At 39.6% G+C, this 13209-nt stretch overlaps 1 protein-coding gene across 5 annotated transcripts in view; it reads right to left on the bottom strand.

The window, feature by feature from the left end:
• The window catches only part of TLK1 (tousled like kinase 1), a 148022-nt gene that overhangs the window by 39633 nt on the left and 95180 nt on the right, over positions 1-13209 (bottom strand). For all 5 annotated transcript variants that reach the window (XM_030580053.1, XM_030580054.1, XM_030580050.1 and 2 more), the window contains 3 exons: positions 11794-11930; positions 10020-10208; positions 618-684 (listed from right to left, as the gene is read on the bottom strand). In XM_030580053.1, the coding sequence (XP_030435913.1) occupies positions 618-684; positions 10020-10208; positions 11794-11930 (393 nt within the window). The remainder of the gene's footprint in view (positions 1-617; positions 685-10019; positions 10209-11793; positions 11931-13209) is intronic.

The following is a 13209-nucleotide window of genomic DNA, read 5'->3' as shown; positions in this document are numbered from 1 at the left end:
GGGACCCCACTCGTTATGCTTTTCCAGCTTGACTGCGAACCAATGATAACTACTCTCTGGGAATGATTTTCCAACCAGTTACGCACTCACCTTATAGTAACTCCATCTAGGTTGTATTTCCTAGTTTGTTTATGAGAAAGTCATGCGAGACGGTATCAAAAGCCTTACTAAAGTCAAGATATACCACATCTACCACTCCCCTGCCATCCACAAGGCTTGTTACACTGTCAAAGAAAGCTATCAGCTATCAGCTTGGTTTGACATGATTTGTTTTTGACAAATCCATGTTGACTGTTATTTATCACCTTATTAATCTTCTAGGTATTTGCAAATTGCTTGCTTAATTATTTGCATTGATCCAAGAGTTTAGTGCAGACTAATACAATGGACTCAGTACTTCATGAAGCTAAGCATGCTGTCTCTCCAGTACTCCCAAAATACGCCACGTTAGGGAACAGGAAGGAATCAAGTCATTATTCAATACATGACTCTTCATTGCTTACTGGTAATCAATTTTGTAATACAGCTCTAACAAGCTTTTTACACACTGTGACAGTATTAGTTTTTACACTTCGATGCATGGCAGCAAAAATCACAGAGCAAATAACTACACATACCTTTTTAAGATGTCCTAATCTAAGTTTGAAAATTTCTTCCTGTTCATGATATTCTGCTAGAGTCAACCTGCAAAAATAATAAGAAGCAGTTTTAGATTTTACTGTCTTATAAAAAATACAGAAATTGACACACACATTAAAATGTGAATAGCAACAGTAAATAACAATCTTTATTTATCATTTATAACTACCAACACAAGATCACCTTTTAAATTGTATCTGGATTTTTTAACTTTTTTTTTTTTTTTAATAATATGTCATTCCAGGGCCAAAACCCATTATTTATAGAAACCTATCTGGTATTCTGAAACATTAATTGTCTATGCTAGGACCACTTCCCATTCAGCAGACCACTACTTAGGGTAAGTCTTCACTACTGGCCATATCGGTGAGTAGCAAACGATTTCTCGGGGTTCGATATATCGATCCCCAAACGCGCTCCTGTCGACTCCAAAACTCCACCAACGTGAACGGCAGTAGCGGAGTCGACAGGGGGAGCTGTGGACGTTGATCCCGTGCCGTGAGGACAGTAGGTAACTTGATCTAAGATACGCAACTTCAGCTAAGTGACTAACATAGCTGAAGTCAAAGTATCTTTAGATCGATCCCCTCCCCTAGTGTAGACCAGCCCTTAGTATGAGATCTTCTTCTTTGCCACCCCTAAATCTTAACAATTGCCTCAGTGTTTGGTTCTCAAAATATGTCACGCAGTGCACTACCATGAAGGAATCCATAGACGGTTTGGAAGAACCTAGTTTAAAACTCAGGAATTCCAGGTCATTGTCTCCAATCATAGAAATTATGGAAAGTAGTTAGGAAACAGTATGGAGCAGAACTGTATCGTGCATCCAAGTTGAACAACCAATGAGCTGCAGTAATTCTCCCCAAAACTGCAAGGAAACAGACTAAACAGATCCTCAAAAGAAGGGGAAATGGAGAAAAGCCAAAGTGAAAACCACCTCTCAGTTCTCATTCAATGTATCAAATCTGAAGGCTTGATCCCAAAGATGACAAAATGAGTGGAAAAAGATTCATCAGCTCACTGCCTGATACATTTTCCACTATCCTGCCTCTTCTGATATTGCAAAGCCTGCACCTTTCAGAACTGAGGCCAAAAATTCCAAATGTCATGAAAGGTTTCCAATACCAAAAAAATAAAAAAGACAGTTCTTCTTCAGGACTGATGCAAGGACTCCCCAAGACTTACTGCTGGTAGACTTCAAAGTCTTATTCTTTGAAGCCCCTTGCTCATCTTGAAATTGAAAGGGCACTCCACAACAATTTGGAGTAGGTCTCCACAGATCTGAGCCTTAGAATAATGTAGGAGTACTGAGGAAAAACAACTAATACCATTGTAAGAATCAAAGCATCTGACATGTCATGCCTGTAAGAAATACTAGGACATTTTTCTGCTCGTCAGAAAAGTGGTCAATGAGAAGATACATCTCTTCCCAAAGATGCAATTGGCACCTAGCCACACAGATACTAAACATTCCTCACCAAAAGTCAAGCTGTCTGGTGTCCTTACCCAGTGGAAAGGTAAGAACTACCTTGGATTTTTCTCAAGCTTTCAACGACTACTGGCACCACCAATGAGCCAATACAGGTACAGAAATACTGGAATCCCTTATTATCACTGCCTTTTTTAGATATGGCTGAGATTGACACTGGAATCAATGAGATGTCTTTAGCAGGGTCCAGTAGCTCATTATTAATGTAGTGAGATTCTCTCTTAGTACTGCTGGTTTCATTCAATCAGTTAAAAAGGCTATCTATGGACAACTGAATTTCAGAGCTTCAGTTCTAACATCTCCTGAAATCAGGGGGCAAAAACAAACAAGGATGTGACTACATCCCCAGGAAAATTTGAGGAAGAACCAATCTTTCCTTTCAGGACAATGTTGTTGCAAAGCAGGGCTTTGGAGCCGTGCTCCGGCTCCACGCAAAAACCTGCAGTTCCACTACTCTGGAGCTGCTCCGTGCTCCAGCTCCGGCTCCACTCCAAAGCCCTGTTGCAAAGTGCCCTACACCTTCTTCCTTGTCAGGTGAAAGGTGGCCATGCACACCAACTGAGGGGACAATTTAACAGATACTGGTGTGGCCAGCAGAGGAAGTGGCAGTGAAGAAAAAACCTTAGCTGTCTGGGAGCAGCAGATAGGTGAATAGTAACAGGTTTTATGGCTGACCTTCTTCAGACTCACAAGGGAGAGGAGATCCTGTCATTAAGACCATATAGTCCATATGCTAAATGGAAAGCAAATGAATGGAGCCTCAAATGGCTTGTCCCAATAGACCAGAGAAGTGAGCACAAGTGAGAACATGAGCCCTGGACAAACCAACCATTCCAGTTCCAAGAACTGTCACAATGAACTTTCCAACTGCATAAGACAGTGCTAAGTCTGAGCCAGCCACTCACAGAAGAATGGCCCTGATTGAAATTTCTCCTCAAGGTCCATGTCCAGCATCTGATACAGGGACTGGATTTGTTAGGTTTCCTTGATTAGAAAGGCAAAGAGCCTTGGCTGCCCAAAAGAGTGGAGTCAAGATATGATGACCCTACACACATCATGGCAAGAACAAACTACTGGTTTGTGTGTCTACTTTCTAGAAACATGGAGAGACTCAATGCTCACAACCTAAATTTGCTGTTCTTATGAGAGTACTTGGAGGCCACAATCAAAAAGTTGGAGGACCCCCTGATCCAGTAAAGGTACAAACATAAACTATCACTGGAAACATAAGTTTTATATCAAATCCTCCAGAAATCACTCTAGGCACTGAGTGAAAGTCCTTCAGCCACAGCTAGCTGAAGAAAGGAACGAACTAAGGCAGTTTAGGAGACTTGGTCCTTTCATAACCTTGGCTACCTACATGCAGGACCAGGATAGGAAGTTTGTGTAGCTCCAATAGGCACTGCTTTACAGGATGTTCCTGAAGCACAGTAACCCTTGAGAGGCACAACCCACAAGTATGAATATACAGAGGTCACCTGGAAAAGATATTACATTTCAAGTCAATCTCGCTCCGTCCTTCCACACTATGCCCAGTAAACAACTGTTTTTCTTACAGTATATTTTATTTACAAATCTAATGTGGTTAGAGGCACTGCATGATGCATAAGCAATTTAAAACTGTTGACACTGATTTTTCAGAGAAGCTTATGAAATGTTAAATGTTATTGTAGGCACAATTACTTTAACTTGTGTTAGGTTCCTGGTGAAGAAACAAACCTCATTCCCACCTGTACTCAAAAACAGTTACATGCTAGAAGTAGGTTTATTATTCCTTATTTGAACATTAAAGTGTGCTACACCTTACATAATAGTTTATAGAAACTAACAGAAATATTACTCCTATTTATCATATGTTAAGTTTAACAATGTATCTTGTGTTTTTTTTTTTGGTTTATAGGCCACTACATCATTGTACTGTCCAGGCAAGGCACCCAAATTTTCAGGTTTAGTTTTTCTACTTGTAAAATGGATCTCATAATTTAGATAGTCTCTTTCATACATAGATTTCAAAGCTCTTGACAAAAATACTGAAGAGTACCCCTATTTGATCAATATATTTCTCTTCACTCTCCTCTCATGCAAGACCAGCTCACTGATTTTTTTCTTATAAAAAAATAATCATCAGGCACAGACCTACCATGGAAAATTTCAGCAGAAAATTGAAAATTTCAGAAGCGAATGACTGAAGACAAGGAGTTAAAACAGAAATTGTGATGCAACATAATTAAGGCTATTTTTTAGTCACGAGTAGTTTTAGTAAAAGTCATGGACAGGTCATGGGCAGTAAACAAAAATTCAGGGCCCGTAACTTGTCCATGACTTTTACTAAAAATACCTGTGACTAAAACTTGGAGTGGGGGGCGGGAGGGGAGAGGAAAGAGGCGCGGGTGATCTGAGGGTGCTGAGGGAGGTGGCCCAGGACCTGCTGCTGCTGGAGGGGAGCGTTGGCAGGGCTGGCTGGGGCTCCCTACCTGGCTCCGCATCCCTGCAGCTCCTAGGAGGTGGAGGGGCACAAGAGCTGGCTGCTGCAGCTCCCACTGGCAGGAAACCACAGCACGGAGTCTCCTTGCCCCCAGCTGCCTAGGTGCTGCAAGGCCATGCCAGTGAGAGCCCCCCACCCCAAGGTAAGTGCCCCCTAACCGCCTGCCCTTAGACCCTTCGCACACACACAAACTGCTGCTGCTGGCCCAGGGGCTGCCTGGCTCAGGCAGCCCCTGTGCCAGCCACTGCAGAAATCATGGATTATGTGACCTCCATGACAGACTCGCAGCCTTAAACATACTCTATAGTGGATCACAACCAACATGGTGCTACTATTATAATGATCTCTCCTCTAGACATCTCCCAAGGGGGAGGGGGGAGTGAGGATATGAATACAACAAAATGCTCAAATTCTTCTGCTCATACCTTCCTTACAAAAATAGAAAATGTTTCAGGATGGAATTTTTAGAAGTGCTCCAGAGCAAGTCTAACTCTATTCGAGGTTTTTTTTTACAGAGTTAGGCCAATGCTATGCACTTGCAAAAATCTCTCCCATAATGTTCTAATTCAACATCTTTTCTGGGTCTTATCTATGTTTGTTTTATAGACTAAGTTGCTTGGGGCAAGGGCTCTCTTTATTTGTCCTGTAAAGACCCAGGCACATTGCTGGTGCTTAAACATGTAATTCTGAAAAATTGCTGAAAACATCTACTTCCTCCATGCCCAACACAATGTTCCCTCTAAATGAGTTTGTTCAGTTAGATTAGCATAACTGACATCTTAGTATCGCCTCCCACAAACATTTTAAATTAGACACAGAGATCAGAACTGAAGTATTTGCATGAAACACTGCCACTCAATAAATGTAGTGACAGAGGAAATGATGATTAGGGAGTCACCATGACCAAAATGGCTAAAGCTGAAAAGTGAAGGCAGGAGGAAGTCACTATAGAAATCAAAATTCTTCTTTCTAAAAGCAATAATGTATTAGCCACATGAAGAACATAGAATCATAGAACTGGAAGGGACCTTGAGAGGTCATCTAGTCCAGTCCCTTGCACTCATGACAGGACTAATTATCTAGACCGTTTCTGACAGGTGTTTGTCTAAACGGTTCTTAAAAATCTCCAATGATGGAGATTCCACAACCTCCCTAGGCATTTTATTCCAGTGCTTAACCACTCTAACAGTTAGGAAGTTTTTCCTAATGTCCAACTTAAACCTCCCTTGCTACAATTTCAGCCCTTTCCTTCTTGTCCTATTCTCAGAGGTTACGAAAAACAATTTTTCTTCCTCCTCCTCTTAACAACCTTTTACATACTTGAAAACTGTTAACATGTCCCCCTCAGTCTTCTTTTTCCCAGGTTAAACAACCCAATTTTTTTCAATCTTCCCTCAAAGGTCGCATTTTCTAGACCTTAATCATTATTGTTTGCTCTTCTCTGGACTTTCTCCAATTTGTCCACTTCTTTCCTGAAATGTGGTGCCCAGAACTAGACACAATACTCCAGTTGAGGTCTAATCAGAGAGGAGTAGAGAGGAAGAATTACTTCTCATATCTTGCTTACAACAATCCTGCTAATATATCCCAGAATGATGTTCGCCTTTTTTTTTTTTTTTTTTTTTGCAACAGCGTTACACCGTTGACTCATTTAGCTTGTGGTCCCCTATGACTCCCAGATCCCTTTCTGCAGTACTCCTTCCTAGGCAGTCATCTCCCATTTTGTATGTGTGCAACTGATTGTTCCTTCCTAAGTGGAGTACTTTGCATTTGTCCTTACTGAATTTCATCCTAGTTACTTCAGACCATTTCACCAGTTCTGTCCAGATCATTTTGAATTTTAATCCTATCCTCCAAACCACTTGCAACACCGCCCAGCTTGGTATCATCCGCAAACTTTATAAGTGTACTCTCTTTGCCATTATCTAAATCACTGATGAAGCTTTGAATAGAACTGGACCCAGAACCGATCTCTGCAGGACACCACTCGTTATACACTTCCAGCATGACTGTGAACCACTGATGATTACTCTCTGGGAACGATTTTCCAACCAGTTATGCACCCACCTTATAGTAGCTCCATTTAAGTTGTATTTCGTTAGTTTGTTTATGAGAAGGTCATGTGAGACAGTATCAAAAGCTTTACTAAAGTCAAGATATACCACATCTATTGCTTCCCCACCTATTCACAAGGCTTGTTACCCTGTCAAAGAGAGCTACCAGGCTGGTTTGGCATGATTTGTTCTTGACAAATCCAGGATGACTGTTACTTATCACCTTATTATCTTCTAGATGTTTGCAAACTGATTGCTTAATTATTTGCTCCATTATCATTCTGGGTACAGAAGTTAAGCTGACTAGTCTGTAACTCCCTGGGTTGTCCTTATTTCCCTTTTTACAGACTGGCACTATATTTGCCCTTTTCCAGTCTTCTGGAATCTCTCCCATTTTCCGTATTGAGAGCAAAGTGTGATTTCACATACATCTGACAAAGTGGGTATTCACCCATGAAAGCTTATGCTTCAATACATCTGTTAGTCTATAATGTGCCACAGGACTCATTGTTGCTTTTCATGTGGTTAGTTGCCATCTTGATGAGTACTTTCATTAGATTACAGATTATTACAGTTGGAAGGGACCTTAAGAGATCATCTAGTCTAATCCCCTGCTCAAAGAACCAATCCCCAAAACCCTAAATGGTCCCTTCAAGGATTGAACTCACAACTCTGGGTTTAGCAGGCCAATGCTCAAACCACTGAGCTATCCCTAGATAAACACGGTAAGTTGTTAATCATCCAACTACATCAGGAAAATGGCCTGTCACTGGCAATGCCTCAGCCATCTCCTTCTTCTGGTTTTGAAAACTGTTTTCAAACTGTTCACATACAAAAAGCTGTTTTCAACCCTGGTTTCAACCACACTTTTCTATAACCAAACTAAAAAAATATTTGTTTTTGTCCACACAAAAAGCTAAGCTATTGTAACAACTAAATAAGGTGGTGCCTGAGGGACTCACTGCTGACAAGCTTTGTTACCAGATAATTTTTTTCAGCATAGCAGCGTAAAGGTCTGCCTAATCACATACATGTATGTTGTACTAATGTACCTCTGTTTTAGTTCATTAATCTCAGCCATTCTGTACTTCCCTCCAGCTAAGTATAAATAAAGCCCCTTCCTTTTGGCTATGGGCTAATTAGAACCATTATTCTCAGAGCGATGTGGGCAGAGTGATGAGTACAATACGAATGCAGTAATGGTAGATTAGGAAGAGTAAACGAATACTGAATACTAGACTGGAAAAGCACAATTATTAATTGTTTTAACCAGCCACATGGACACGTGCTATCTGTCTAACTCTGTAATGGTGAGCCGCAGTTTTACTGTAGGTATCTTTCAGAGAAGAAGAGGTATCACACCAACAAGTAAGACTACAACAAATCCTAATTAGAAGTTCTAAAACCCCCTAGAGTTCCCAGCAAAGGAACATGAGAGGCCCTTGTGTTCTGGTGATCCTATTTTGCATAAAGAACCCCAGCAAATAACACACAAATAGGCAGGCAGTGTTATATATAAAACAGCAGTTATATCAGGACCAAATTAACATATACAAATACACAGCTAGTCTTGATTCAATAATGATTAATACGTGTAAACTACCATTCAATTACTAAAATAGAAAAAAATTGCAATTAACGTACTGGCTATACCGTTGTCAAAAGAAATCTTCAATGCTCAATTTGTATTGTATTTGTAAATTAAATGTGAAATTGAAAATGTTAAAAATAATTAATTTGAGAATATTTTGACAAAAGGACAGAAGTAGCTATTTGTGAATCTGGAACAAATCAGACAAGAGATATTCATGGTACAATTAAATATGCAATGCCTCTTGTGAAACATGCAACTGAAGCAAAATTTATCATCTACTAAAGCAGCAAAAAATCTCAGGAAATTTAACATGAATATAGACTAAAAAGACTTAGCCAAACATATTGATCAGGTATATTAATAGCTAAGAGTAACAGTAACAATTGCTTGGCTTTTAATATATAGAACATTTATGTTGTCACAAGCGTTGTTTGTATGGTAGAAAGTAAAAGCAACTACAGAGCTGTCCTGCAGATTTAAAAAACAAGAATGCTAAAGTCTCTACAAACACAACACACAATTTACAGAATCCCAATATATGTATTCATTTTTCTTAAGTGGAACAAAGAGTTAGAGATTGAAAAATTTTGTAAGAAGAATGAGCTAGTTCCCCTGGAAACAGGTATTCTAGAAAAGAGCCCATATTAGTTCCAGTATTATTTAAAAAGTGAAGCATGCCTAGCTTATATGCAGACCCCTTTTATTCTTAATTCTTTTGCCACCAAGTGCAAAATGTGCCAGAAACATACAATGAATGCACAGGTAAAAGGGATATTGGATTTGATAATCAGAAAAGCCTGAACATTTTGTTGTAATTGTAAATATTTAAAATAATGATTTTTCTGATGATTAAAGGTCACAATCAACCTGGGATCTAGCCAATTTCAAAACAGGAGTTTAAAAGAACTTTGAAGTACTGCTTCTGGTGCATTGGCCAACTTTTTGTAGTTTAATAACCACATTATCATATTTGCAAAAATGTGCTTCCCTCCTGTTGTTGTATGGAAAACTCAAACAAAGGAGGAGAAAAATTGATTACACAGGGAAATAGTGATAATGAATATACCATGAAGTGCAATCAAATGCAAAGTAAACAAATTGAAGGAAAAAACCTTTTCTTTTTTTCAATCTCTTTCCATTATACTTAACTTTACAGTTACTTGTAACAACAGTAGGTAAAATATTTTCATACAGAAGGGTAATTTTTAAATTGAGGGTGTCCATTAAACCAGCACTAAAGCATTTAAATTAAAAGATGTAAGATCATTTATTTTTTTTAAAGCACATTATTAATTTAGATGCAGGCTGTCAGATACTACGGGCTGTATCCAACTCCTTTCAAAGCCAATTGAAAGACTATTATCTTCTTCAGCGGAAGCGGACTTGGTCACCAAAAGCCTTCTCTATATCAGTTTAACTGAAAGAAGAATAAGGCTAACTCCACTGATTTCAGTGGATTTACAAGTGTAGAATACTAGAATTAGGCATGTCTAATTAGAGAACCATAGACACATTGCATCAGGGCAAAACAGACTGATGCAATTTACCCAAGATAAACTGCAATGATACATTGCAGCTACATAGACTTTGGTGCAAGTTTTGTCAATTTAGACAAGCCATCAGTGAGAACAGAGTACGTCCCTAACTTGCTGGCATATGGTATAACTGCTGAGGTTATGCCAATACTTGCGCTGCAAACGAAATGGACAACAACATCTAGGAAACCATGAAAATGACTGACTGAATTGGTAAACTTACAGTTGTGGTAAACTGGGTCTAAGAAAGGGATCATTTTCTGCCCCATTGACAGCTTTATTTTTCCTCTGTTTTGGTTCTGAATTGGCAGATGGTGTTTGAGAATTATTTGTAGATGGAGGTTTTCGTTTGGCTAGGAGCTTTCTTTGCCTTTCAATATCTTCCCTTTGTTGATTCACCCATTCTTGTTGCCTGTAAAACCAAAAATATTGCATTAACTATTAATATTTTTACAGCTAATAACATTTTAAAAAGCAGGCTTATAATAATGGCAATGATGGATTCTAATCCACTGAATTACCATAATCTCTGTTCTTGGTAAAAATGAAATGCTCATGTGCTGTACTTAACTAATAGGCACTGTAAATGTCAGTAGTTATTCTGGGGGGGCAGAAGAAGCATTTGCATGATTTTATTTTATTTTGTATGTTTGTTTCTTGGTGTATTCTTTGTTGGATAATATGCTACAGATCTGCAATTTGGCAAGATGATGGTAATTGAAAAAGTTGTACTTCTTCTGCTGGTAATCATTTTTGCACAAATGAAGAATAAGAGTATTTCAAAGTATGTTAAAAAGAAACAGAATGTTCCCTGTTAGGTAGGAGTAGTCTCACAAAGTTTTGGAAACATGTTGGTATAATTGTCTTTTGGAATAGGTTTCCAAAAAAGTGTAACATACATACTGTGTTCTCCACATTGGAAACAAATGGTGTTCTGACAAAGTGGTTATTATCGCTTACAACCAACACCAAAAGAAAAAAAAAAAGTCAGAGATGTCAATACAGAATATTAATATGGTTGTTTTACAATTCAGATACTTTATCTAAGCTGAACTTTCTAAATAATCAATCAGTTGGGTTACACAGCAAATATTGTATGTGTGCACAAAACACATAAGGAAGACTGCAAAAGCTAAATCATTAGATATTAACTAGGTCAGGGGTTCTCAAACATTTAGTGTGGACCCATTTCTGACGAGTGCCTTCATAGACCAAATCCCTATGCAACCACAATCTATTTGCATTCCCACATCTTTCTTGGCAAAACTAGAGGTTTCCAGTGAATACATTAATACTTAACAAATCAGTTTACTTTCCAAAGCATGTCTCTGAAATTATGAATTAGTTTCTTTCTCCCATTCCACCCCCTGCCCCATCTCCCCAAGCTCCTTCTCTGCTCCATTCTCAGCTGAAGTACCTTGTTGAGGCAGCTCTTTTCCTGCTGGCGGCTACAGGCTCCTTTCCCCCATCCGCTTATGCTAGCAGCAGCCTCTAGTGGCGGCTGCTAGGTTTGCTCCTCCTCCTCACTCCTCCTTCATTGCAATGAAGAGCCTGGATGTCTGCTGAAGCTGCTATAATGAAGGATGTGGAGCCAGCACCATGTGACCAGCAAGCCCTCCACAGACCATCAACTGTTCCACTGACCACCAGTAGTCGGTGGACCACAGTTTGAGAATCACTGATCTAGGTTTACAACTTTTTCTATCAATTGTGATGATTAATGAAATGCTGCGCAGTTAGTAAATTCACATTTGTTCTAAGGCTTGTTAAAATCAAGTGAGGCCCAATCATCTTCTTTAAAAAACAACAGGATTTAACATTCTACATTCTGTCAGTTGATTAAGGGAGTTCTGTATTGTATTCTGAAACTTCAAAAAGCAAAGTAAAATACTACATATGAAAAGCAGCTCCAATCCTAGAAGCTCTTAGTAATAAAAAAATCCACTGGAGGGAACCGACAAATTACTGAGAATTTTAAAAACATAACATTGACTAACTTCACAAGATTTTGAAATGCAAAGCCATCTGTCCACTGTTCAGTAAATGAAGCACCATGTCGAACTGTTGTAAAATGCCCGAGGCGTAGTCTGTCTTGCATACTCTTCTCTCTGCTTGCCAGCTTTTCTTGTGTGCTCTAAGAAATCAAAATATTACCAGTGTTTTTAAAGTGTTTAAAAGTTCGCAAAAACACAGCCCCTTCCTCTTATGTCTTTTTTTGAGTAGTAGATAAAAGAATGATAGATGGAAATAAGTTTCAACTACTTATATTCCAATTAACTCTGCAGAACCCATACATGTTATTTTTTCTGGCTTATACATTATCAGAATGGTTAAAAATTCTGCAGTAAGAATTTAGCTATTATTCATAATGATACATGAACCAGAAAACCCAAGCTTGACTTTACTTGCAAATGTGACATGGAATTTAAAGAATGAGAGAAGAAGGCAGGGCGAATTTGAGCTATCTTTGTTCTATCACAATTCAAGGCTCCTCAACAGACTGGTGTGTCCCCAGCACAAGAGCTGTCTATGGGATGCTCTACTCCAGTGGTTCTCAAAGCTGGTCCGCCGCTTGTTCAGGGAAAGCCCCTGGCGGGCCGGGCCGGTTTGTTTACCTGCCGCATCCACAGGTTCGGCCGATAGCAGCTCCTACTGGCGCAGTTCACCACTCCAGGCCAATGGGGGCTGTGGGAAGCAGCCCGGGCCAAAGGATGTGCTGGCCGCCCTTCCCGCAGTCCCTACTGGTCTGGAGCGGCAAACTGCGGTCACTGGGAGCCGCGATCAGCCGAACCTGCGGACGCAGCAGGTAAACAAACTGGCTCAGCCCACCAGGGGCTTTCCATGAACAAGCGGCGGACTGGCTTTGAGAACCACTGCTCTATACTCCAGAGCAGGCCACACTCCCTCTAGTCTGATGAAAAACAGGCCTGATACATCCTGTTCCCAACACACCCTGGTGCTGAGGCTAGCAATGGTGACAGCATAGATATTCAAAGTGACCCTCCATTGTGGGAATTCTTCCGCAGTCTCTCGCAGCACAATTTATGCAAAAATTTAGTTTCTTTTCTTAATGTCCTGATCTGTCTTGTAATCATTGCATTAAACTAATTTTTGTATTCATTTTTCCTGACTTTTGGGGGTTGTTTTTAAGAAAATCAGTATTGCTAGTGTTTAAGAATGTTAGCATTAAATTTGAAGTTCATATCTTCTTTACGTGAATGGGATGGCAGAGGGGTAAGTACCTGCTTTTGATACTCTTAATATTAAGCTAAAGACAGAAGGCAGCAGTGGACTGATTTACAGTGGAAATTCTCCTAGTTCTCTTACGTGCTTTTCACAAAAATAATGTCCCCAGTGAGCGTGTTCAGAAGTAGTTTTTCAATCACCTGTAAATTTATTTTAAAACAGTTTGC

Source organism: Gopherus evgoodei, chromosome 11 (genome assembly GCF_007399415.2).
Source record: "Gopherus evgoodei ecotype Sinaloan lineage chromosome 11, rGopEvg1_v1.p, whole genome shotgun sequence".
Classification (NCBI taxonomy): Eukaryota; Metazoa; Chordata; order Testudines; family Testudinidae; genus Gopherus; species Gopherus evgoodei.
Note: the sequence above shows the minus strand (reverse complement) of the source record. Positions and strands in the feature narration are given on the sequence as shown.